Source organism: Tympanuchus pallidicinctus, unplaced genomic scaffold (assembly GCF_026119805.1).
Source record: "Tympanuchus pallidicinctus isolate F22 unplaced genomic scaffold, pur_lepc_1.0 scaffold27, whole genome shotgun sequence".
Lineage (NCBI taxonomy): Eukaryota > Metazoa > Chordata > Aves > Galliformes > Phasianidae > Tympanuchus > Tympanuchus pallidicinctus.
Window position 1 is genome coordinate 1,236,620 of NW_026294744.1, and position 22,320 is coordinate 1,258,939.

Consider the following 22,320-nt stretch of genomic DNA (forward strand, 5'->3'; position numbering starts at 1 on the left):
CCCTCTGTTTTCCCAGCTTCCTCATGGTCAACCTCTTTGCCTCACTGAAAAGATTCCTATTTCAGTTTCTCTGGGTTTGCTTCTTACACATAGTATTCAACGTACTGGAGTGCCCTGACAGTACTATGTGTTTTCCCAAGTATAGTTATTAAGACTTGGCCTTACAAAACAGAAATTTGCAACAGAAATCTGTAAAATTTGGATGTGATTATCCTTGATAGCTAGCAGCACCAGAGCAAAAGATTAAATATATAACACAAGTAACACACAGAACTGAAATGGGAACCTGACTTGAACTGTGAAACCTGAGGGTGCATATTTCCTGAGGGCCACTAGATGACAGTAATGTAACTGATGGCTGCAACTACTCTTGGAGCTCCTGGAGGAAATGAAGGGGGTTTAACAGACTTCTGGAAAGCAAAGTGTTTACCTGAAACCTATCTCTTAACCTAGAGCTCACCTGAACACTTTCATCAGACAGAGAGCATGCAACCATGGCCTGAGCTTCCACAGTTCAAGGTCTATGCAAATTAGCTTGGAGTGCTGTTGAAGAAGTGCTGAAGGTTTTCTGTTTAGCAGAACAGTCACACAGGCCTGCAGCTGGTATTATCACAATTAAAGCCATGTAAAAATAATCAAACACATTCCTAAAAGCAATTAACATATGAGGGCTGCTCCCATTACATCAGAGGCAGATGGTGGTGAGATAGCAGTGGAGACCGAACCTTCCCATCAGTATTCCATTAAATTTTGTTGCCATGTAATGGATGACAGCAGAGGAGCAACCGGATATTATTACGTCTAACATGGATTTGTGCATAAATCAAAGAATGTAACTGAATTTCTCCATGCAGAAAGAAATGCATCCATTGACATTCACTGATGCTTACTGAATGTTTACAGAAACTGAACAGTGGATGTTAGCACAGTGAGGTGGTGGGTGGTGCATTTCTGCAGTGGTAACAGTGGCAATTGGTCACCTCCTCTAGTCCAGATTTTTGTGAGTGCAAGATGCAGGCTTTTGTTCACTGCTGATCAAAATGCATAGATAATGGTGGTAGCTATGTTGAAAAGTAGTGTTTTGTAGCTCTATTAATACTGTTACTGTACTCTTGGTTGGCATTTCCATGTAAATAAATGGTTACTGTAGTTACTGTAAAGGTATTACACAACCATGTACTTAAACTTGTCAACTTTGAAAACTGGCTAGAGCAGTAGTCTCTCTGCTAGGACTTGACCAAGTCACGAACTTCTTCATACCAGCAGATCCTTGGCAAGATTATTAGGAAGGAAGAGGATAAAATCAGCGGAGGTTTCTGCATGGGTGGCGCCCTTATAAAATCAGGATGCAAGATCAGAACGCAAAATGAAGAGGGAATACAGAGAATACAGCCCAGCTGATGACTTCTGTTTCGCATTTCTAGTAGCAAGCTGTTATTCCAGAGGGATAACTCTCCCTGGATTGCCAATATTGTCTAATGTTAGTGTTATACAATCCACATGATAATGATTTAAGTATATAGTCAACACTGTTGAAATTTATTTATTTTTTATTTTTATTTATTAAGTTACCCATTAAGAAAAAAAATTACAGCTCCACAAAATATTTTTCTTCCTAAGATGATTTTCTCAAAATACTATTCTTCATTTGATAAGCTACATTGCTTGTTTTAGCAGTTATGCTTTATAAACATTTTGTTTCACTGGGTCAATTTAGAACACAGGCCCATAATCACAGAATGTCATGATGTGCTACAGCAGATTTGAGAAACAACTGAAGAAGAAAAAATAAAAAATAAGAAAGGTAAAACAAGAAGCAAAAAATATACATGCTGTGAAGATGAAGAAGATGTCAACAAAAAGAAGATGATTAAACAATGGAAAAGAAAACTTGAATTATTTATAATGGTGAAACAACAGAAATAGGTCGGAGCTGAGTCATTTGGCATTGGATCATTCAGAGGCTAGACATGTCACTAATTTCACCCACTGAAAATGTCAGTTCTGAGACACAGGTTATGCCACAGTACTAAGGAAAGATAAAAGGGAAGTGAAACAGACCCGCTGCTGTATTAAGTATCTATCAGGTGGTTTAAGGTGTTAGAAAATGAAAACTATATTTTAGTCTTCAATTATATATATATATATGTATATATGTAATTATATACATGTATATATTCAATTATATACTTTTTGTGTGTGTGTGTTAAAAAAATTTCAGAGTTAGGTCAGATCTCTGGCAACCCAGAATCATTTGTCACAACTCATTTATTCTACTATGTTGTGAAATTCTATTGCAAAACACTCAGCTGTCTGACCAACTAATATTACGGCTAATTAGACTGTAAACCATAAAACTTCAGATTTCTGAAGGGAAAATGATTATCTTTGGTTGCCTCTTCTGTTACTTTGTCATTTTACCAGCAGTTAGGTCATCGTTCAGTGTTAAAGAATACATCCTCTCTATAGACCTTGCAGGTTGCCAAGATACAGTTGGCCCAGAAAGTATACTAGGGAACAGAGCTGATTTATTCTATGTAGCTCAGATGCCAGCTTTAATCTTGAGTTACCAAACATTACTGTGATATGCATCATGTGTGAGACATTCCTTGCAGGTGGTAAGTAGGTGAGTGGGATTCAGTTCAGTTTAGTTTCCTTTTCACTCTGCTTCTCTCCCCACTTCCTCTTCATCCAAGAATGGTGATGGCTGCAGAGCAAAGCTGGTCTTCCACCAATCTGCAGCAGTCCCACCAATCTCCCATCTGTACTGAAAAGATTTGGGTAAATAGGATCAGAAGAAGATCACATTCTGCCTCATTTTTCAGAAAAGGCATGAAGGCTCGGGATTGCATAAAAACAGATGGTCAGCAGGACCATCCAGCAGGAGGGAGTTCATTCTCCCTCTCTATTCAGTTCTAAGGAATCAGAGTACTGTGTTCAGTTCTGGGCCCCCAAGAGCTTTGTAAGCACCTTTTCTAAGGTGTGCTGCAGCCCACACCTCCATTATATGATGGATCTATCACCACACTAAGCTGGAGTTTCTCCCCCAGCATGCTTTCTTCTGCCAAACAATGGGTGAATCTCCACTGGTACCCACAGCCTCTGCCAAATATTCTGACACTGAAAGCACGCACTACTTCTTCCAGTGTATCCCAGCATGTGGGAAAAGGCCACTGTGAAAGCAGGACAGGTGATTCCATGCCTGAGCACTGCAATGAGCTTTTGGAATGGAGGCACTCAGCTGTCAAAAAGTTCCTACAGAAAGTGTTCTGGCAGTTGCCAAAGTAGAGGGGCTTTTTAAAATACAGTTACTTTTATTTGCGTGTGTGAAAGAAACTGCCTGCTTCCCAGAAGCAGCAGCATGCCCCCAGCACACCTTAGCACCGCGGCGGCGCGCAGAAGCCTGCAACGCTCAGGGAAGGCCGCGTGCTCCCGGCCGCTGAGGGGAGGTGCGGCGGCAGCTGCCCTGTGACGTCACCGCCGGGCGCGGGGCGGGCGTTGCAGCGCAGACCGAAGGAGTCAACGGCGGGGCCTGTGCCCAGCTGCGTGGCTGTGCCATGGTTCGCTTCGGGCTGACCGTCGTCCGCCAGTGAGTACCGCCGCTGCACCGTGCCCCTTGGGTTCTCCCGCTATGGGAGCGACCGAGCGCTCTTGCCCTTCCCTTGCCCTTGCGCTGTCTACCCTCACCCATCCGCTGCTGGTGCCAGCGCGCACCGTGACGTTAACGGACTTCCGCCCTTCTCTTCCACGGGCGGTCCGTTTCCTGTGGCGGGGCTCCCCCGTGGAGTGCCGGTTGGGGCCGTTATCTGACCACGGGGCGGCGTGGCCCGGTGCCACAGCGCGCCGGGTTGGGGCCGGACGCCAGGCATCCCTTGTCTCCTTCGGCGCTGCCTCACGTAAAGAACGGTCCCACCGGGACAAAGCGCTGTGCGCGGGCGCTGGAGACTCTCTTTCAGCGCTGATCCGCCTGCTGTCAGCAGTGCCGCTCTGCTAGAACGCTGCGAAGGTGTGGAGCTGCACTAGTTTAGCAGTGTCACCAGAAAGCAGAGCCAGTGCCTGGCTCGTGAGGAAGGTGTGGACCAGTGCTCCTAGCTGCGGTGTCTCAGGGAACCGCTTGACCCAGACGGGCCGTTTGCCTCTGGCGGTATTAGCATTCACTGCGTGCACGAATCTGGTCTGGTATGCTGTAGTTAACTGTTGAGTCAAGCTGGGTCAGAATAGTATTGAGAGAAGTACAGCATCACACCTAAATTTAGTCAGCACTGTTTGTGAACTCTGTGGTGATTGGTCATAAGCCCTTTCTCCTGCCAAAAGGTCTCAGATGAACTCTTCACACTCAGGGGTGAAGAGTTCATTTAGGATTGGTAGTCTAACCTTTCTTCTGTGAAATGGCATTGGTAACTTCTTTGGAATTGTTACTTTCAAGCTTCAACAGGATATTCCCAGAGACTGTGGTTAACTAGAATAAGCCTCTCAAATTGATAGCAATTAACAGTTTAATTTTTATTAAACATGTTTTTACTCTTAATCATAATATAGGTTAATATTTGATTAGAGCAGGAAACAATGACTTTTTTTTTTTTTTTTTTCCCCTCTAATCATCCTCCTTTTAAGAGTTACTCTTCCCTTAAAGACCTGTATCTAATGACTTGATGTTCAAGTTACAGCCTTTTACATCAGCTAGAAAGCATGAAGGCCTGACACAGTTTGTTAAACTTGAGATCTTCAGCTAGGATCTAGCAGGCATTCTGGAATTAATTAACTCATCAGAAAATGTGTTAGACTCCACTTGTGTATTCTATGCTGCTTAGGAAACAGTAAATATTGCTCTTCTCTACCCCCTAATTGATGACCAACAGGAAGGACTCTATCCAGCCTGCTGCATTTTCCTCAGCAGACCAAAAGTAGCTGTCAGAGTCTGGGGAGAGTTTGAAAGATTAAATTGCTGCCGTGTGTGCTGGAAAGAGTTTAAAACGTGTTGTAAAATGTACTGTTCTCCCTTAGAAGTACTTGCTTTCTGTGTTTGGTTATCTATTTGAAGCTCATCTTGAGTTTTGCCCAGCAGTGCTGATAGATATTTGAAAAGCAAGCAGCATGTTTGGCACTCAGTGCTGCAAAAACTTAAGCAATTGACATTTCACTCAGGTGAGATGTCTTGACAAAGCATGCTTGACTTTAAGTTTTTCCTTCTAAATCTGTATGCAGTTTTACTTGTTCTTCTCCTGGAAAAAAAAAAAAAAAAAATCATTTAAAATGTTCAAGACAAAATATTCTGATTTCCAAAGCACTCCGATAATTATCAGATTTTATAGTTCAGGCTGTCAGCAATGAAGTTGATGGGAGAAGCCTGAGAACTATCAGAAGGTACTTCAGGGCACTGGGGCTAATTAGTTGGAGGAGTGGGAGTCTGGGTGGTCTCCTCGGTCCCTTCAGTAGCAGTGAAAAATACTGAAAGGAACAGGAAAATCCATCCAATCAAGGTATGGCTAACAGCTGGTGCTATTGGAGGAACTTTGTTTTGTTTTTTATCATGGGGTGGTTTATTCAGCACCATGCCTGCTGGTGACATTTGGAGTTCACCTGTTTCAAGGGATACTAGCCCAGGAGTTGTTGGGAAACTGTAATGGTTCAGCCTGGTTCTGTAACAAGGGGACCCAAAGATCCACAGCCCAGGAAGGTATGAGGAAGGAAAGGGAAAAGGTATGGAGATGGGCCTGAATGAGAAAAAAACAGCAGCAATGAGCTGCAATGAGTAGTGGGGGGGGGGGGAAGGAAAAAAAAAACAACAAAAAAAAAACTTAATTTACTAAGTGTAGTAGCAGAATGTGAGATAATATGTTATAATACAGTATGATTTAAATTGAAGCTAATAAAGTAATACGTAAAAGAGGGAGAGTTTCCAAAACCAAAGTCTTTAAAGCTGTAGGCAAAGTGGCCGGAGAGCACAGAGGAAAGTCTCATGACTTTATTTGCTGTACATTTCCCTCTGAATGGAAAATGGAAATGGAAAAATGAGCTCTTCTGGAAGTTGTAGTTCATGCTTTTTGAGACCAGGAAATTGGAAATGTAAAAAATCCTTGGAGCTGCAGCATTATTCTTTAAATCCCAGTGCACTGCATGATGTTATGATGTGGAATACCGACAGAAAACCATTACATGAAACCACGACAGGAACATTGAGAGGGCTTTAAGTAAGATTCAAAGGAGGAAGGGGATAAAACCAGGCTCACTAGAGATGAGTCTAGGGGCAGCATGTCAGGGTTGGAGGGGTGAGACCGTTAACCCACCTGAAGTACACTTACTCTGCTGGCAATAAACTGTAAGGTGGCACATCACAATCAGAGGGGCTGCATGCTAGTGAGATCCTTCAGTCTGCTCTACTTGGTTCAATGAAGCAATCTGAAATGTTTTTCCACCAATGCACACTGCATAAAGAGCAAGCTGAGGAGAACTATAAGCCTTGGGCTCAGTCGCAGAGCTACAACATCATTGGTGTAAGTGAAACTTGCTGGGAAGAGTCCTCTGACTGTTGTGCTGTAGTGGATGACTACAGACTTTCTAGAAGAGACAGGCAGTGCAGGAGAGGAAGGGAAGTGGCACTGTATTTAACAGAGGGGCCGAACTGTATGGAGCTGTCAGTTGGTGGTGAAACAGTTGAGAGCCTCAGCCAGGATGACAACACTGATTGATTATTCTTTGAGGAACTAAGAGAGACATCTATATCAACCCCTCTTGTCATTACGGGAGGCTTCAACTTACCAGATGTTAACTGGGAGCACTGCACAGCTGATACAAGCAGGTCCAGTAGTTCCTAAAACACCTCAATGACAACTTCATGCTACAAGTACTAAGGGATCCAATGAGGAAGGTTGCCCTCCTAGGTCTGTTGCTTCTGAACAGAGAAGGTCTCATGATTGAAATGGCAATTGGTGACTGTCTTGGCCATAATGACCATAATCAAATTTAAAATCCTTGGTAGTAATAGGAGAACTGCCACCAAAACCTCAACCCTTGATACGAGGAGAGCAGATTTCAGGCTGCTCAGGAAACTAGTTAGTAAGGTCTCCTGGGAAACTTCTTTTGAAAGGGTATTTTTTAAGTACCACCTCAGAGTTGAAGTTGGCCAAAAGTGTGAGGGAAAATAAAAAGATTTTTTTTTAAATATGCTAGCAACAAAAGGAGGGCCAGAAAGAATATTGGTGAGAATGGTCACATTACAAACAGGAACACAGACTAAGAAAACACTTCCAAGACGTTCTTTGCCTCTGTCTTCAATACTGATGATAGGTTCTAGTTCCCCAAGTGCCCCAAGTCAAAAGACTATGACTGCAATAACAGCCAACTCCCAGAAAGCCCTGAGCTTATACAGGATTTGCTGCTACACCTGAATGAATGTAAGTCCACAGGGCCCAATGGGATTCATTCCTGGGTACTCCCTTAATTATTTTTTAATAGTCTTGGGAATGTGGAGAGGTACCAGTTGACTGGAAGCTGCAAACATTCCAATTTTCAGGAAGGGCAAGAAAGACCTTGATGATTATAGGCCTGTCAGTCTCACTTCAGTGGTTGGTAAAATTATGGAGAAAAATGTTCTAGAGCTATTGAAGAACGCCTGAAGGACAGTGAAGTCATTGATTGCAGCTGACACAGGTTCATGAGGGGAACATCCTGTTTAACTAAGTTTCCTTTTATGACAGGATCATCCATGTAGTTGATCATGGGAAGCCAGCTGACATTGGGAAGTTGATGGCAGTTGATGATGGCAGTTGATGATGGCAGTTTTTGGCTTTCACTAAAGCTTCCAGTACTGTTTCTCTCAGTATCCTTCTGGATAAGATGTTCAGCATGCAGCTAAACAAGAACATAATGAAAAATTGGCTGATGATTTGGGTCCAAAGGGTTAGAGTAAACAGTTGACTCACAGCCAGTCACTAGTGGGGATCCCCATTTCAGAGCAAGTTCTCCTCAGGAGGCTTTCATAAACAACTCAGATGTAGGATCAAAAGGTGTTTTGAGCAAGCATGCTGACGATATTGAATTGGTAGGAGCTGTTGGCTCCATTGAGGATGGAGAAGCAGAGAGGTTTAGTCAAATTAGAGAACTGGGTGGGCAATCACCAACTGTACGAAGTTTAACAAGAGCAAGTGCTGGATTCTGTGCCTGGGAAGGGGCAACCCTGGGCTAGGCATACAGATTAGGGGATAAGATGCTGGGGATCTTGATCAACAAGTTGAATATGAGTCAACAGTATGCACAGGCAGCCAGGAAAGCTAAGTATATGCTGGGATGCATCAGCACTGCTAGTTGGTTGAAGGAAGTGATTGTCCTGCTTTACGCTTTACTGGTGTGGCCTCACCTGTGTGCAGTTTGGGAATCAGAACAAAACAGAATAGAACAAAAAGTACATAAAACTATTGGAGAGCATCCAAAGGAGGGCTACAAAGATGGTGATGGGTGTGGTGGAGAAGCTCTGCCTTATGCTGTGCTTCTTCAAGGTGTGTTGCCTGCTCTGATACTATCTTGAATTGACTTCCCTCTCTTGCACAGAAGTCCCACTGACTAGTCCAGTCAGAGTTTTCCTTCTTCCCTCTCTCCAATGAGGAGATGTCACTTTAGTAGATTAATTATGCTGCATTTATGATAAATTTAAGATATTACTTTCCTTTTTGTCCCATATCTTAGTAAATACTGATGGCGTGTTTGGAATTGACTACTTGAAATGATTTTATTTTAAACTCTTCAAATACATCCTTTTAAAACGAGGCTGTGCTATAATGTACATCATTATTTATATTTAAACTTTTTCCATTTGGCGTGTATTACAGTGTTTGTGAACCGTGATTGAAAATGAAGTCAAATGAATTTTTTTTGTATATAATCTTTTTCAGTGGAGAAACAAGATACAACAAAGACAAGATACTGCAAGGTTAGTATCAGCTGTTCTATTAGTTTCTGTGAGATTGAAAATTATTCTTCCCTGCAAAATGAGAAATCCCATGATCAACAACTGAACTGATAAATAAGAGGGCTGCTTCACAAGTAATGCCTCATATTTTGTTAAGTTGGCCCACAACATCAGAAGCAGATGTCACCAGTATGGCAGTAGAGGTTGAACCTTCCCAACAATATTCTGTTACACTTTGTTGCCTTGCAACAGACAGCAGAGAGGAACAGCGCGTGATGTGGAAGCGTGTATAAAGAAAAGGCATGTAACTGAATTCTACTATGTGGAAAAATGGTACCCACTGAGATTCATCAGTGCTTGCTGAACTTTTATGGAAACCAGAAAGAGGACGTTAACACACTGAGGTGGTGGATGGTGTGTTTCAGCAGTAGTGGGTCAGTCCACCTGCAGATTTTTCTGGGCACGGCATGCAGATTCTTGTTCGTCGCTGGCAAAAATGCACAGTACACGGTGGTGACTATTTCAAAAAATGGAGTTTTGTCATTGAGAACTTGATCTATCAAATAGTGTTATTGTGCTCTTAGTATCTGTTGTCATTTCCATGGAAATAAATAAGTATTACTTTCAGACAAACCTACATATTGTTACAGAGTAGTATTGTGTACTTTAGGCTAGAAAAATACCTTTATTAATGGATCCAAATGTTAGCTTGATAGTTGTGGAAAATGATACGTTTCTAATTCAGTCTCTGCAGAATGTCAGTGTAGAGTGGTGCATTTCTGGTTTTAACAGGGGTGTCACAGTTCTTTTGCTAAAATGCAGAAATAACTTACCTGTAATCAGATAAGAAAAATCTGTAGGTAAGAATGGCATGATATCCCAGACCACAGTACATTGTTTAAATGTACTTGAATTGTTCAGTTCTAGCTAGAACACAGTTTTTATTCAAAAAAGTTATCTACCTGGACTTTAGCAAAGCTTTTGATGTGGTTCTGCAGCACATCCTTATCTATAATTTGGGGAGATGGATGTTTGAAGGGTGGACTGTTCGGTGGGTGAGGAGTAGGTTGAATGGTCACAGACAGAAATTTGTGATCAACAGCTCTATGTCCAGGTGGAGGCCAGTCATGAACCTCTGGGTTCAATCCTGGGACCTCTCTCTAACATTCTTATCAGTTATGTAGATGGTGAGGTCGAGTGTACCCTCAGCAAAGCTGCAGACAGCACCAAGCTTAGTGGGCAGTCAGTATGACAGAAGGAAGGGATACCATCCATTGGGACCTAGACAAACTCATTAGGTGGGCCCATGTAATTATGATGAAGTTCAACAAAGCCAAGTGAGAGACGTTATGCTTCAGCCAATCGCAGATTTGTGTATGGGCTAGGAGAAGAACTCTTTCAGAGCAGCCTGCTGAGTGGGGGACTTAGGGACCCTGATAGATGAAAAACTGAATGTGAATTGGCAGTGTGTACTTGCAGCCTGGGAGGCTAACAGTACCCTGGGATGCATTAAAAGACAGGTGACCAGCAGGGCAAAGGAAGTGATTGTTGCTCTGTACTTTGACCTTGTGAAGCCCCGTAAGTGGATGCATGAGTACTGCATTGTCACGGTTTGGACAGGGGCTTCCTGGCCTCTTTTATGCTCCCTCGTCCTTTTCAGGGAGACAAAAAAAGGAATAACCCAGTTAAGATAAGGAGAACTAACTAATTTACTACAAATGGTAAAATAACGTAATGATATAAAAAGGGAATTATGGTAACATACAAACAGGAAAGGATTTCAGACAGTGCTGCTGTCTGCTCTGTCCAGAAAGAAAAAAGTTCTATCTTATCACTTGGAATGGAGAGTACTGGAGATTTTGGAGAACTGTAGTTTGTCTCTTCTCAGTATATTGTTTGTTTGTGGATGCCCCATCTCTGAAAATGTTTGAGGGCAGGCTGGAGGGATCCTTGAGCAATGTTATCTAGTGTCTAATCTAACCATTGGCAAGCTGTGCCTGTGGCCAGAGGTGTTGCAACTAGGTGATCTTTGTGGTTGCTTCCATCCCAAGCCATTCTGTCATTCTATGAAATGTTGGCTTACCAAAGTTCTGATTCTCTCAGCACTGTCTTAGAGCATTTGGGACAGTTCATTTCATAAATTATGCTAGCTAAAAACCACATCTGCAAGGGTTACTTTTCAGCTAGATCAGTTATGTCAACATACTTTCTGAGCAACTGCATGAGCATTAGCATCAACACACAAGGTGGAGTAGAGCAGACAACAATTTGTATTTACATCAACACTAAAATTCTTGTGAAACTGTCTTTGGCAGAGAGAGGGTATGCTGCTTTCCACATTACACAAAATCCCTTCTTGTTTCCTCATCTTCAGGGCATTATCATAGTTAGGGAATGCAGGGAAAATAGCCTATCATGTTTGTTAGGACTTCCCTCTCCTGGTGTCCATGTTTTTCCGTGTGTGTATTTTAGTATCAACAACAGTATCACAGTTGTATTGTCTTATTTGCAGTAACAACCATTTTCAGACTTTCAGTTCTGGGACTCCTCTAGTAGGGAGCCTAGCAGAGACTAGAAAGGACAAGTGATCTGAAATGACTACCCGTGTTTAGAAAATGTAGATCTGATTCATGTTTAAGTTTTCATGTTTCTATTTCTCTTATTATATATATACATTAATATCATCAGTAAATGATCCTTCTGTCTTTCTAGCCTGTACTCCCTTTCTTTATACTACGTGACCAGAGGAATAGTCACTGCACTCCACTTGCAGAATGAGAGGTGTTTTACGTAGGTTTGTCTGAAAGTAATGACTCCGTTTTCATAGAAACAATAACAGATACTAAGAGCACAATAACACTATTTGATAGATCAAGTTCTCAATGACAAAACTCCATTTTTTGAAATAGTCACCACCGTGTACTGTGCATTTTTGCCAGCGACGAACAAGAATCTGCATGCCGTGCCCAGAAAAATCTGCAGGTGGACTGACCCACTACTGCTGAAACACACCATCCACCACCTCAGTGTGTTAACGTCATCTTTCTGGTTTCCATAAAAGTTCAACAAGCACTGATGAATCTCAGTGGGTACCATTTTTCCACATAGTAGAATTCAGTTACATGCCTTTTCTTTATACACGCTTCCACATCACGCGCTGTTCCTCTCTGCTGCTGTCTGTTGCAAGGCAACAAAGTGTAACAGAATATTGTTGGGAAGGTTCAACCTCTACTGCCATACTGGTGACATCTGCTTCTGATGTTGTGGGCCAACTTAACAAAATATGAGGCATTACTTGTGAAGCAGCCCTCTTATTATGCCTGAGTAGATTCTCTCAACTTTGCTTGCTAAACTGATAAATTGTTTGAAATTTGTGTGTTTTAATGTTGATTTTTTTTTGTTTTGTTTTTTTTTTGTTTTTGTTTTTTGTTTTTTGTTTTTTTTTTTATAGGTCAAGGAATAGATGAGCCACTCTCTCCAACTGGTTTCAGACAAGCTGATGCTGCTGGTTTATTTCTCAGTAATGTAAAGTTTACTCATGTCTTCTCAAGTGACCTCCTTCGAGCAAAGCAGGCAAGTGCTTTTACTGGAAACTGAATGTAATTATAAGCTTCACCTTTTGCTGCTTATTTGCTATTGCTGATACAGAAATAATAGCATGAAGGAAAGCACAGGTTTTTTTAATGGTTTTAGAACTGAAGGTTGAGTTGTATAGAATTTCATAAGGCCTCTGTGTATATGGAAACTTCAGTCATACAGCACATTTAAGAGCTGATGAAGGCCAATTCACAGGATGTTGTGTTTTTCTTATAGATTTGCCATTATTCTGTATGTGCATATGCCTTCTTGGTAAAGGAGTAATTGCGATTTGAAGGTAACAGACCAAATTCAGTTTGTTGTTTTGATGGAATAAAGCAAATTGGCATGGATATAGTTTGTACTGTTTTATGTACTGCAGCTGTTGTGTTTTTCAGAAGAATGCATACGAATTAAGCAAAAGTCAAGTCTTGGGGTAAAGTCTGCACAAGTACCATTAAATGTGCAGAGACATTAGATTTTGGAAAGAACATAGTATTGTATCTCTCGCTTTGATATGCTATTTTAATAAATTAAAGAAGAAACACGTCCAGTTACTGGGTGGAATTTTGTGTGCAAGGTTATAAAATATGAAAAAAAAAAAAAAAAAAAAAAAAGAAAAAGAAAAAGGAAGAGAACAGAAGTTTTGTTTGTAGTGGCATTGATCAACTAGCTGTTCTTTGAAGATTATATTTGCAATGCAAGCCCTATGATTTTTTTCCATCTCCTGTTCCTGATTCTCTAATTTCAGGATATGTGAAAGGCTTCATGTGATTGAAACTAAGAAATTCTTGAATGCGTTGGTTCCTTGCTTTTTTTTTGTTTTGTTTTTTCTTCAGTTGTGATGCTTCAAGAGACTGTAAAGCCATGTTGTAAACGAGAGCAACAAAATTTAGGTTCTCTTTTATTTTTAAATTAGATTATCTTGTTCATCTGTTTTGTACCTCAGTCCTACTTGTAGCAACATAATATAAGCAGAAAACAAGCTAGAAATGGTGGAGAGAAATGAAATAATTAGATATTTTTAAATTGCATAATAATGATTAGTTGACAGGTAACTTCCTTTAATATGTGAATAGTGTTAATTACTTTTTAAAATATTAATAGTGGTTTTTAATATTTGTAAGACATTGTGTGCTATGTGCCCACCTTAGGGAAGTTCTTTTTGAAATGCTCAGCTTTTTGAGAGTTAGTTTTGTAATTTTTTTTCCTCTTAAGTTAGAGAAAAGCTTTTCCTTGAAAAGGATTTGCACTCTTTTAATATAGAAAATGTCCTTTGCATAAAGGGAACATGTTCTACCATTCTTTAGAACATCTGTTCAGACTTTGTAGAAGCTTTTTCAATGATGCGTAGAGCTGTAGCTCCCATTTGTTTGGAACTTCATTCTTTGGCAACTGCAGATCTCTGAAGAGTGTGCTTTACTACACTGTCACTTCCCAGCTTAAATATGAGAGGAGTTTGTAGTTTGCCTTGAAAAAGGGGGGGAGGAGTTTGCAGTTTGCCTTAAAAAAGGGGGAGAGTTCATCACTGTTAGTGATGAATTTTAGTTTGTCTTGCAATGTCTCCTTTATCATTTGTGGGTCAGGATATGCACTGGAACTAGGAGTTGCATGCTGTCCTCTGGATACTGCTTCTGCCTGCAACTGAACACTGAAGCTTGAGCAGGACAGGAGTAAAACAAGTAGGAAATTTAAAGAGAAAGCATAGTAGCTGGACAGAAATTTTAGGAACTAATAGAGATGTGCAAGTGAGCATGTACAGGACATGGAGAGAGTGGCTTTGCAGAGAGGTCTGTTTGAAAGAGCAAGAGTGAGGAGTCAAAGACTTAGCTCCAGAAATTAGCAGTATAGATGAGAGCTGACAGACCTGAAATGTGAAAATAAGAACTGATCAGAAAGACTGGAATTTGGTATGAACAGAGCATATCTCCAGAAGAGCTATAAGATTAGCAGAATGCAATGCAGAAGTCTGCAGGAGAATATTGAGCTCATAGTTATGATCTTGCCACTGGGACAAAAGCTCAGCAATAGTGAAAGTAGATTCAGGAATGGAACAAGCTGGGTCTTGAAAAGGACAGTAGAAAAATTTTGAGTCCTTTTCATGTGTAATAAAATGGGGCTATTATCCCTGCTATTGCTGTGATGCTGTGAAAATTCAGAAATGTTTCTGAAACAGACTAGTGCTTAGAAATGGATGATATAAGAAAGGTGAAAGAAAGTTAGTATTCAGAACAGATTTTCATTAAAGTAGATGGATCATGAGGCTTCATGTTTAATATTTACAGTTCAGAATGAATTTGCGCACAGTAGATGAATGTCGTCTATTCTAGGTATTGAACAAATCTCCATTCTGGAGAAATTTCTGGATATAATCATAAATTAACTATACTATTCATACATACAAGGAAATTGATTCAAGCATGTCTGTTATGATAGTGTTGTACGACAGAAATTTAAAGTTGAAGCATAAAGCCTTTCATAAGCGGTATGTGGAATAGTACATATAATCTTAGTAGTACAACAAAGCTGATTATTATTTGATAGAATCCAGGGAGTCTTTTCAAAATAAGTTCGTTAGATGTCTGAGTAAATGTGGACGCTTGCTAAAGACTTCTGTTATTACTAGTAAGTGCCTGTGTGAATCCATACTGCCTTCGTGTTTTCTGGTACATATAAGAACAGGAGCATGTTAGTCATCCTTTAGTTCTCATTACTGCCTATGCAGCCAGAAGCATCCAGCATACTAGAGCCCATGTTAAGCAATGCTTTTTACAAAATGGTATCAGAATTTCCTCTTGATCAGGTTTCTTTATTAGCCATATTAGCCCTCCTTGCATCCTCAAAATCACATGCTTCTTTGGAAAAGAAATGTGCAGCATAGAACTCAGGACATCCAGTCTGTTATTAAAAGTAAAGAAAACCCTTTTGGGCTTTTTCTGTCTCTTTTTGACAATGTTATCAAATGATAAGTGAATACAATAACCTGTTCTTTGTGGTGTTTTTTTTTTTTCTTTTCCCCAAGTTTATCAGCCAGTGTGTGTCTCCTCTCTAGGATCAAGGCTGCCACATCTGTATATTGTCAGCAGATACCCTTTTTCCTCTTTAAATGCTTCAGTAGTATACAGGAGATTCAGATAGGATGTTAGGAAATATTTCTCCAAGAGAGTGGTCAGGTACTGGAACAGGCTGCCCAGGGAGATGGTGGAGTCACCATCCCTGGAAGTATTCAGAAAACATTTAGATGTTGTACTGAGGGACATGATTCAGTGGGAAATACTATTGATGGTTGGACAGGATTATCTTAGAGGTCTTTTCCAACCTTGGTGATTCTATGATGCTATGATTTTCTTATTTTTTTTTTTTTTAGGTGTATTAAAAAGCTACTTGCCAGAAACTGATTTAATGTGTTAGATGCTGTATTTTTGTCAGTTGTAGTAACTGATCTGTTTTTAGAAATGCACTGATTGCAAGCACAACCCACATACAACATAGATCTTTCTGAAAGTAATGCCTTCTATTTATTTCCATGAAATAAAATATAAATATAAAATATATATAAATAAAAAGTAAAAGATATATGATATAAATAATAATATAATATATATATATATAATATAAAAAAATAAATTACAACAGATACAAAGAGCACAATAACAGAGCTATGAAACACTGTTTTTCAGCATAGTCACCCTGTTAGCTATGTATTTTCTCCAGTGATGAACAAGAGCCTGCATGCCATTCTCATCAAAATCTGCATGGCTAACTTGTCTTTCACATCGCTGTTGCTAATGCACGAAACACACTGGCTACTGCCTACCTGTGCTAACATCTACTGCTTAGCTCTGTAAGCACTCAGCAAGCATTGATAAATCATACTGCTGTTGTGGGTACTGAGTGTCTCCAATTGTTCTGGACATTGAATTGAGAAAGATCTTTCAGAAAATTGCATCTTTTCTTTTTTTATGACAGGTGATATATACAATTTTGACACTACTAGCTGGAAATTTTTAATCTTGTGTACTTGGGATCTTGGGTACTACTAATGTAAATCACACTGGATATGGTGTTGTAATATAGTTCAGGCATTCCATGGTAAAATAGAACAGTTCATTGATGTAACTGTATATTCACTTTTTAGACTGCTGCCACAATTATAGGAAAAAATAAGTTCTGCAAAGGTTTGGAAATCAAGTGTGATACAAGACTTCGAGAGAGAGTAAGTGCCATAAGAGTTTGCTTAAATATTGAATATTGAAAATGCAATTTGTTGCTGATCTTGATTTAGTAAGTGGTAGATTTAGCAGTGGAGAGTGCTATATGATGTGTTTTTAGTCACTGAGAATTTATTTTTTACATTTGGTACTCAAAATTGTCTGATTTCAAAGGAGAGCCAAAGTTTAGTGATAGTGGTGTAACTGTGATGCCTGAATTAAGTACTGTATGGCTTGCATGTGGAGAGAATTATTTTTGTTTCCTAGCCCTGTGTATGAAGTTGAAGATGTTCCCTCTGCCTCTCTTCTCTAGCCTGATAATACAACCTGATGTTAACTTTTTGTTTGTTTTTACCTTTTAATTAATTAAATTAAATTAATGAATTTATATTAATATATTAATTAATTCAATTTAAATGAAGACTAATGGAAAACTTTCTGCTCAAAATGGAACAGTCTTCTTTCCTGATTAGCCCCTTTGCTTCATTACAGGCATAATAGTAACGCCTGTCTGTTTTTAACTGTTTTAATCCGGATAAATTGAGATGTTGGATGTTTCTGCTAGTATTAATCACCCTTCCTATGCTGCATTGACAGTATCAGCTGAATTTTAAATAAGGAAGTGCTACAAAACCAGAAGTGGATGACATATTAGCAGCAAGCAACTAAGTGTTTAAAGAGCAGAATGTGATCACAGCATTTCCCATTGTGATCCCTTTGTCACAAATTCTGGTTCAGCCCCTTAAATCAGCAAGTTACATCCCTTCCAATCTTCTTTAATGGCTTAATCACCTGGTATTTTCAAAAATATTTTGGGCTGTGGTACGGAGTTTTACAAGGTATAATCTTAACTTGTTTCTTTTTTTTTCCTTACCTGGTGTTGATACTGTAATAGAAATTCCACTAAATAGAAATTCCACTAAAGTTTCTGCAGGCCACGAGTTTTAAGGCAGTGTTGTAGATAACTGAAATTAAGTTTGAATAGCATGAAAAGAAGCTACGTTCTTTGAAAGAAATATGTCGTTGATTCTATTGAAAAAGCTTTATTCTCTTATGGCTTGCATTCATGCGAGAAATCCAGAAAAATCTTCAAGATTAAAATCTTCAGTAGTTTCTGAGAATTTATTTCTTTACATCTTTCTTAATTCTTAAACAGTGAATTTTACTTTAGGAAAAGAAACTGAGAATGTGAAGTAAATGTGCTTCAGTACAATTAAATTCAGAAGACTATAGTAATTTATTATGGCAGCAAACTCCGCTTACATAGCATAGAAATCAGAAAAGTCTCAGCAATAAGTATGTGTCTGTTTCGCAGTCATCAGCATCTCAGTCTGTGAAATGTGCATAGCTGAGGGTTTTGACTGTAGAGCAATAAAATGGAATATTGATGGGGAGGTTCGACCTCTACTGCCATACCTTTGTGAATGGCAGCATGCATAATAAGAAATGTGGCATTTGTCATACTAAATTATACTGCTGTTGTGGGTACTAAGTGTCTCCAATGGTTCTGGACATTGAATTGAGAAAGATCTTTCAGAAAATTGCATATTTTCTCTTTTTATGACCTCACACAGGTATATACAATTTTGACACTACTAGCTGGAAATTTTTAATCTTGGGATTAAACTTGGGATCTTGGGTACTACTAATGTAAATCACACTGGATGTGGTGTTGTAATATAGTTTAGGCATCCCATGGCAAAAGTCCTTGTTTTTATCAAAGTCTTCATAACTATAGTTTTTTCAGTGGCTTCAGGCCTTCCAAGAAAGGACCAAAGCTGTCTACTTGAATACATTGTTTTCATCTGTTAATGATAGTGAAGTATTAATCTTCAGTGGTAGAAATGTTAATCCGTATTGCTGTTTTTAAGAGATGTGCCTTGGAGATATGTTCGAGATAAAAAATGGTAATACGCATCCAACTAAATCTCTTCTAAACTACATTAGAGATTATAAATCTTAATTTATAATGTGACTACTGTTGATCCATAATGACTAGTTAATATATATGTGTTGTTTGTGGTGTTTCTCATATAAACATTTCATTTGGAGGAATTATGAAAGAATGTGCCATTGAAAATCATGAATTCCATTAGTTCATTTGTGTACTGTTTTTAAGATCACTTCTGTCTTCTTTGTTTTCTGATAACTCTGTTCATAGAAGTAATGTACATCCTGAAAAAAGGGGGAATAGAATCTCCTGTAGAAGTTACAGAGGTCTCTAGAGAAAATATTTGTTTCTTTTGAGAAAGAATTTATTGTAATATTTCTGCAGATGAAGAGTTTATCCGCTCATGAGGTGCTTGTAATGCAACCTCAGTTGAATTTTGTATACTAAGAATTTTGTGTTGTCAAAATGAGTGTCAAGAGTATATGAGTCCGAAATGTATTTAAAGGCACCTCCTCTCCCAACACTATGATGAAATGTGAAGAGTAGTTAAGCTTGCACGTTATATTTGAGAATCTAGAAAACAAGTCTGTTTGAGAGTTGTTTGCATTGGAAGTGCTGTATCTTGCTAAATTCTTTGTAATTTGCCTCTTACAGAAATATGGTGTTGCAGAAGGAAGGCCTTTGACAGAACTCAAGGCTATGGCAAAGGCTGCTGGACAGCAATGCCCTACATTCACACCTTCTGGAGGAGAAACACTGGATGAAGTATGTCATTTATGTTATAGGCCCCAGTTTCTAGGCCATTTCATTAGGGCAGATATAGCTATTGCTTATTTAGGATCATCTTACTGAAAGTTTAGCCCAATAAAAAATATTTATTTTTCCCAGTTAAAAACACCATTTGACCCAATGGCTACTCATTAGAGAATTTCTTTAGAGGTAAAATATTGATTCTGAGATTGATTCTTCATGAAACTGTTGTATGCAAGAGGCTGATGGCAATTGCTTTCAACCTTGTCTTTGAAGTGCAGAGCAGTTCTTAGCAGCATTCAGTAACTTAAGCACTGATTTCTGAGTCTTGTCTGTGATAAACCTTTTGACTGAAGTAGTAATATCTCAGGCTTTTGAAACCTAGAGTCTCTTACATTCTTCACAACATACTATTCTGACTTCTCTCTGTAGGTAAGAGAACGTGCAAGGGATTTTTTTGAATTTCTGTGTCAGCTAGCTGCTGAAGTGGGACAGATCAGAGAGAAGAAAGATCAAGAGATGCATGGGGCAACAAACAGAAGCTCAGGAACATATGAAGAAGAGTCAGTTTTTCCTTGGACAGATCACTGTGGTGTACATGAATTTAGCTCTGATAACGATGGAACTTCTAAATTGTTACTAGATGCCAATATCTTAGTGGTGAGTCATGGAGCCTACATGAGGAACTGGGTCGGTTATTTTGTTTCAGATCTCAAGTGTACTTTGCCAGCAGATTTAACAAAGACTCAACTGTCTTCTGTCAGTCCCAATACAGGAGTTAGTCACTTTATAATAAAACTTGAAAACAGATCGGTGTTAAAACCTGAAATCATATGTGTTTGTCTTAATCAGGATTCTCACTTGGTGGATGTTGGTGCTGAATGTGTAGCTTCAAAAATATTTTAAGAGTTTTTATAGAGGGAAGTAGTTCTCAATTACAATACGCACTTGGAAAAATTATATCTATAGTAATTAATGAGATTGACGAGTTATTGACACTGAACTGCATAATGGAAGACATGCCTACCATGCGTATCTTTATGAAGAGAAACATTCTTCCAGTCACCTGCATGTCTTCCACACACTTGCTATTACAGTGCATACTTTCAAAAGCTGCTTATTATTTGCCCATAATTATTTTGGTTATCTCCATCAGAAAGAATTAGTGGTGGAGGAGAGGAATGGTACCCAAAAAAATGAGCTATACTGTATTCTTGTTTTATTACAAAATGCTATATTGTAATGTTAATATATATGTTGTTTTAAAGTAACTTTTTTGACTGCAGTAATGTAACTTAAAAAGGGGGATTGCCTAGTGGAACAAGTTTGGTGCAGAGCCAGGTGACGTGTTCTTGACTCTGATACTAAGTAGCTGTGAAACTTTGGGCAAATCTTTTCTGTTTGTAAAGTGGGGATGATGTTATACCTACCTCGCAGGAGTTTTGGTAAGAAATGTTACGCTTGTTGAGACCTCTATTGAAGAGCGCTGTACACAACATATTTATTTTTAATTGTAAGCAGAATGAGCACATAATTGAAACACCAATCTGTATTTTAAAAAGTAACTTTATCAATACTGTAAACTGTACCTGACTGGAATCCCGTTGTCAATCGCAGTCATATACTTAATGGATGAGTATTTTGGCCTAGAATTAAGCAAGCTTGATTGCTTGATGATTGATTGTTTGTAGCTACTGTTAGTGCTGCATTACATCCCCACTGAATTGTCTGTAGTGTTACTATGTAAGCTTATCCAACCTTTTTATCATCTCCGCATACCTTTTCATCGTTTGCATATTTTAAGCTTTAAAAATAAAGCCTCCTGAATATAACTCCATTTCCTTTGAGATCATAATTCTTGTTAATAATGCTCCATGAAGCCTTGCCCAGATAACACGGCTTCTGTTTTTTGTTGTTGCTTTTCCTGGGAAACTCCAGGCTATTCTTCAGTAACTAAATGTTACACTTTTTTTATTCGTGAAGATCAGTGCTATTCTAATTCTCATACAAACAAAAAAACAACACACTAATGTTAAAATATCAAGGATGAACTGCTAGCAATTGTATGAAAATAGCTATTCAAATGAAGATTTTTTTGTCTTAATGTGAACTTTACCCTATTTGGCTTCTTTGCCTTGAAGCAGACACTTGAATTTTGAGAAGGAAAAAGAGATTGCTGTTGTTTTGTTGAATAGATAAGTACATATGCTTAAATGCTGCTCAACTAAATGACAGCAGAATTGTTCAGTCTGACTAAACTGACTGTACTTGGCTTCTTCCAGTCCTGTGGCAGTGATTCAATAGGTAAGTCCTCTTGATTCTTAAGTGAACATTGAATGGGGGTCTGCTTCTGTTCTTTGTGTTGTTTGTCTGTTACTAATACTAAAATGTAGAGGGTAATTGTGAAGTGTTCAGCCTTGTAGTAATCAGAGGTAATGTTATAAGGCAGAATTCTCCAGAATGTGGAAATCAGCCTGTTGCTTTTACTTGCAATGGGGCTTGTTTGCATAATAAAGTATGAGGAAGCCATCTGCTTCTGTGTCTGAAAACTTGTCAGCGGAAAGGAAAGTAGTTTGTCTGATGTGTAAATATGGATACTAGTAACATGTCAGCAAGGATTTATCTTTCAATTTGCAGGGCATTAAGTAACATGAAGGACTGGACTCTCTTAAATTTGTATCAGCAAGTTAAAATTGGAGGATTTCTGCATTGGTAGATCTTATTATTGATCGGTCAACTACTTTGTTTTTATTTATTTACAGATACAGACAAAAGCCTTCCTTATAGCTCCTCTTTTCCAATATGAGATAGTTCATGAATGTACAAGGATATATAGGGAGGTTGTACCTGTAAAGGTAAACAGGAAAACTGTTGTGTTGCGCGGGTATAAAAGGTGGTAAGCACCTACAATAAATGCCTTTTGTTTTGCACCAGCAAAGGAGTCTGCACCTCATTTGCCTCTCCAGCAAGAGAGCCCGGGGCAGCCC

General features: G+C 39.1%; 1 protein-coding gene across 2 annotated transcripts; it reads left to right on the forward strand.

Annotated features, from left to right (window-relative positions):
• Window positions 1-3,474: 3,474 nt before the first annotated feature.
• On the forward strand, window positions 3,475-21,170 carry TIGAR (TP53 induced glycolysis regulatory phosphatase). Of its 2 annotated transcripts, XM_052690567.1 has the most exons (6): window positions 3,475-3,589; window positions 8,889-8,926; window positions 12,357-12,478; window positions 16,620-16,697; window positions 19,238-19,348; window positions 19,766-21,170. In XM_052690567.1, the coding sequence occupies exons 1-6, from the start codon at window positions 3,558-3,560 to the stop codon at window positions 20,237-20,239; spliced, it is 855 nt and encodes a 284-aa protein (XP_052546527.1). In that variant the 5' UTR covers window positions 3,475-3,557; the 3' UTR covers window positions 20,240-21,170. The 2 variants fall into 2 exon arrangements, with proteins under 2 accessions (XP_052546527.1, XP_052546528.1); XM_052690568.1 differs by lacking the exon at window positions 16,620-16,697.
• The last annotated feature ends 1,150 nt before the right edge of the window (window positions 21,171-22,320 follow it).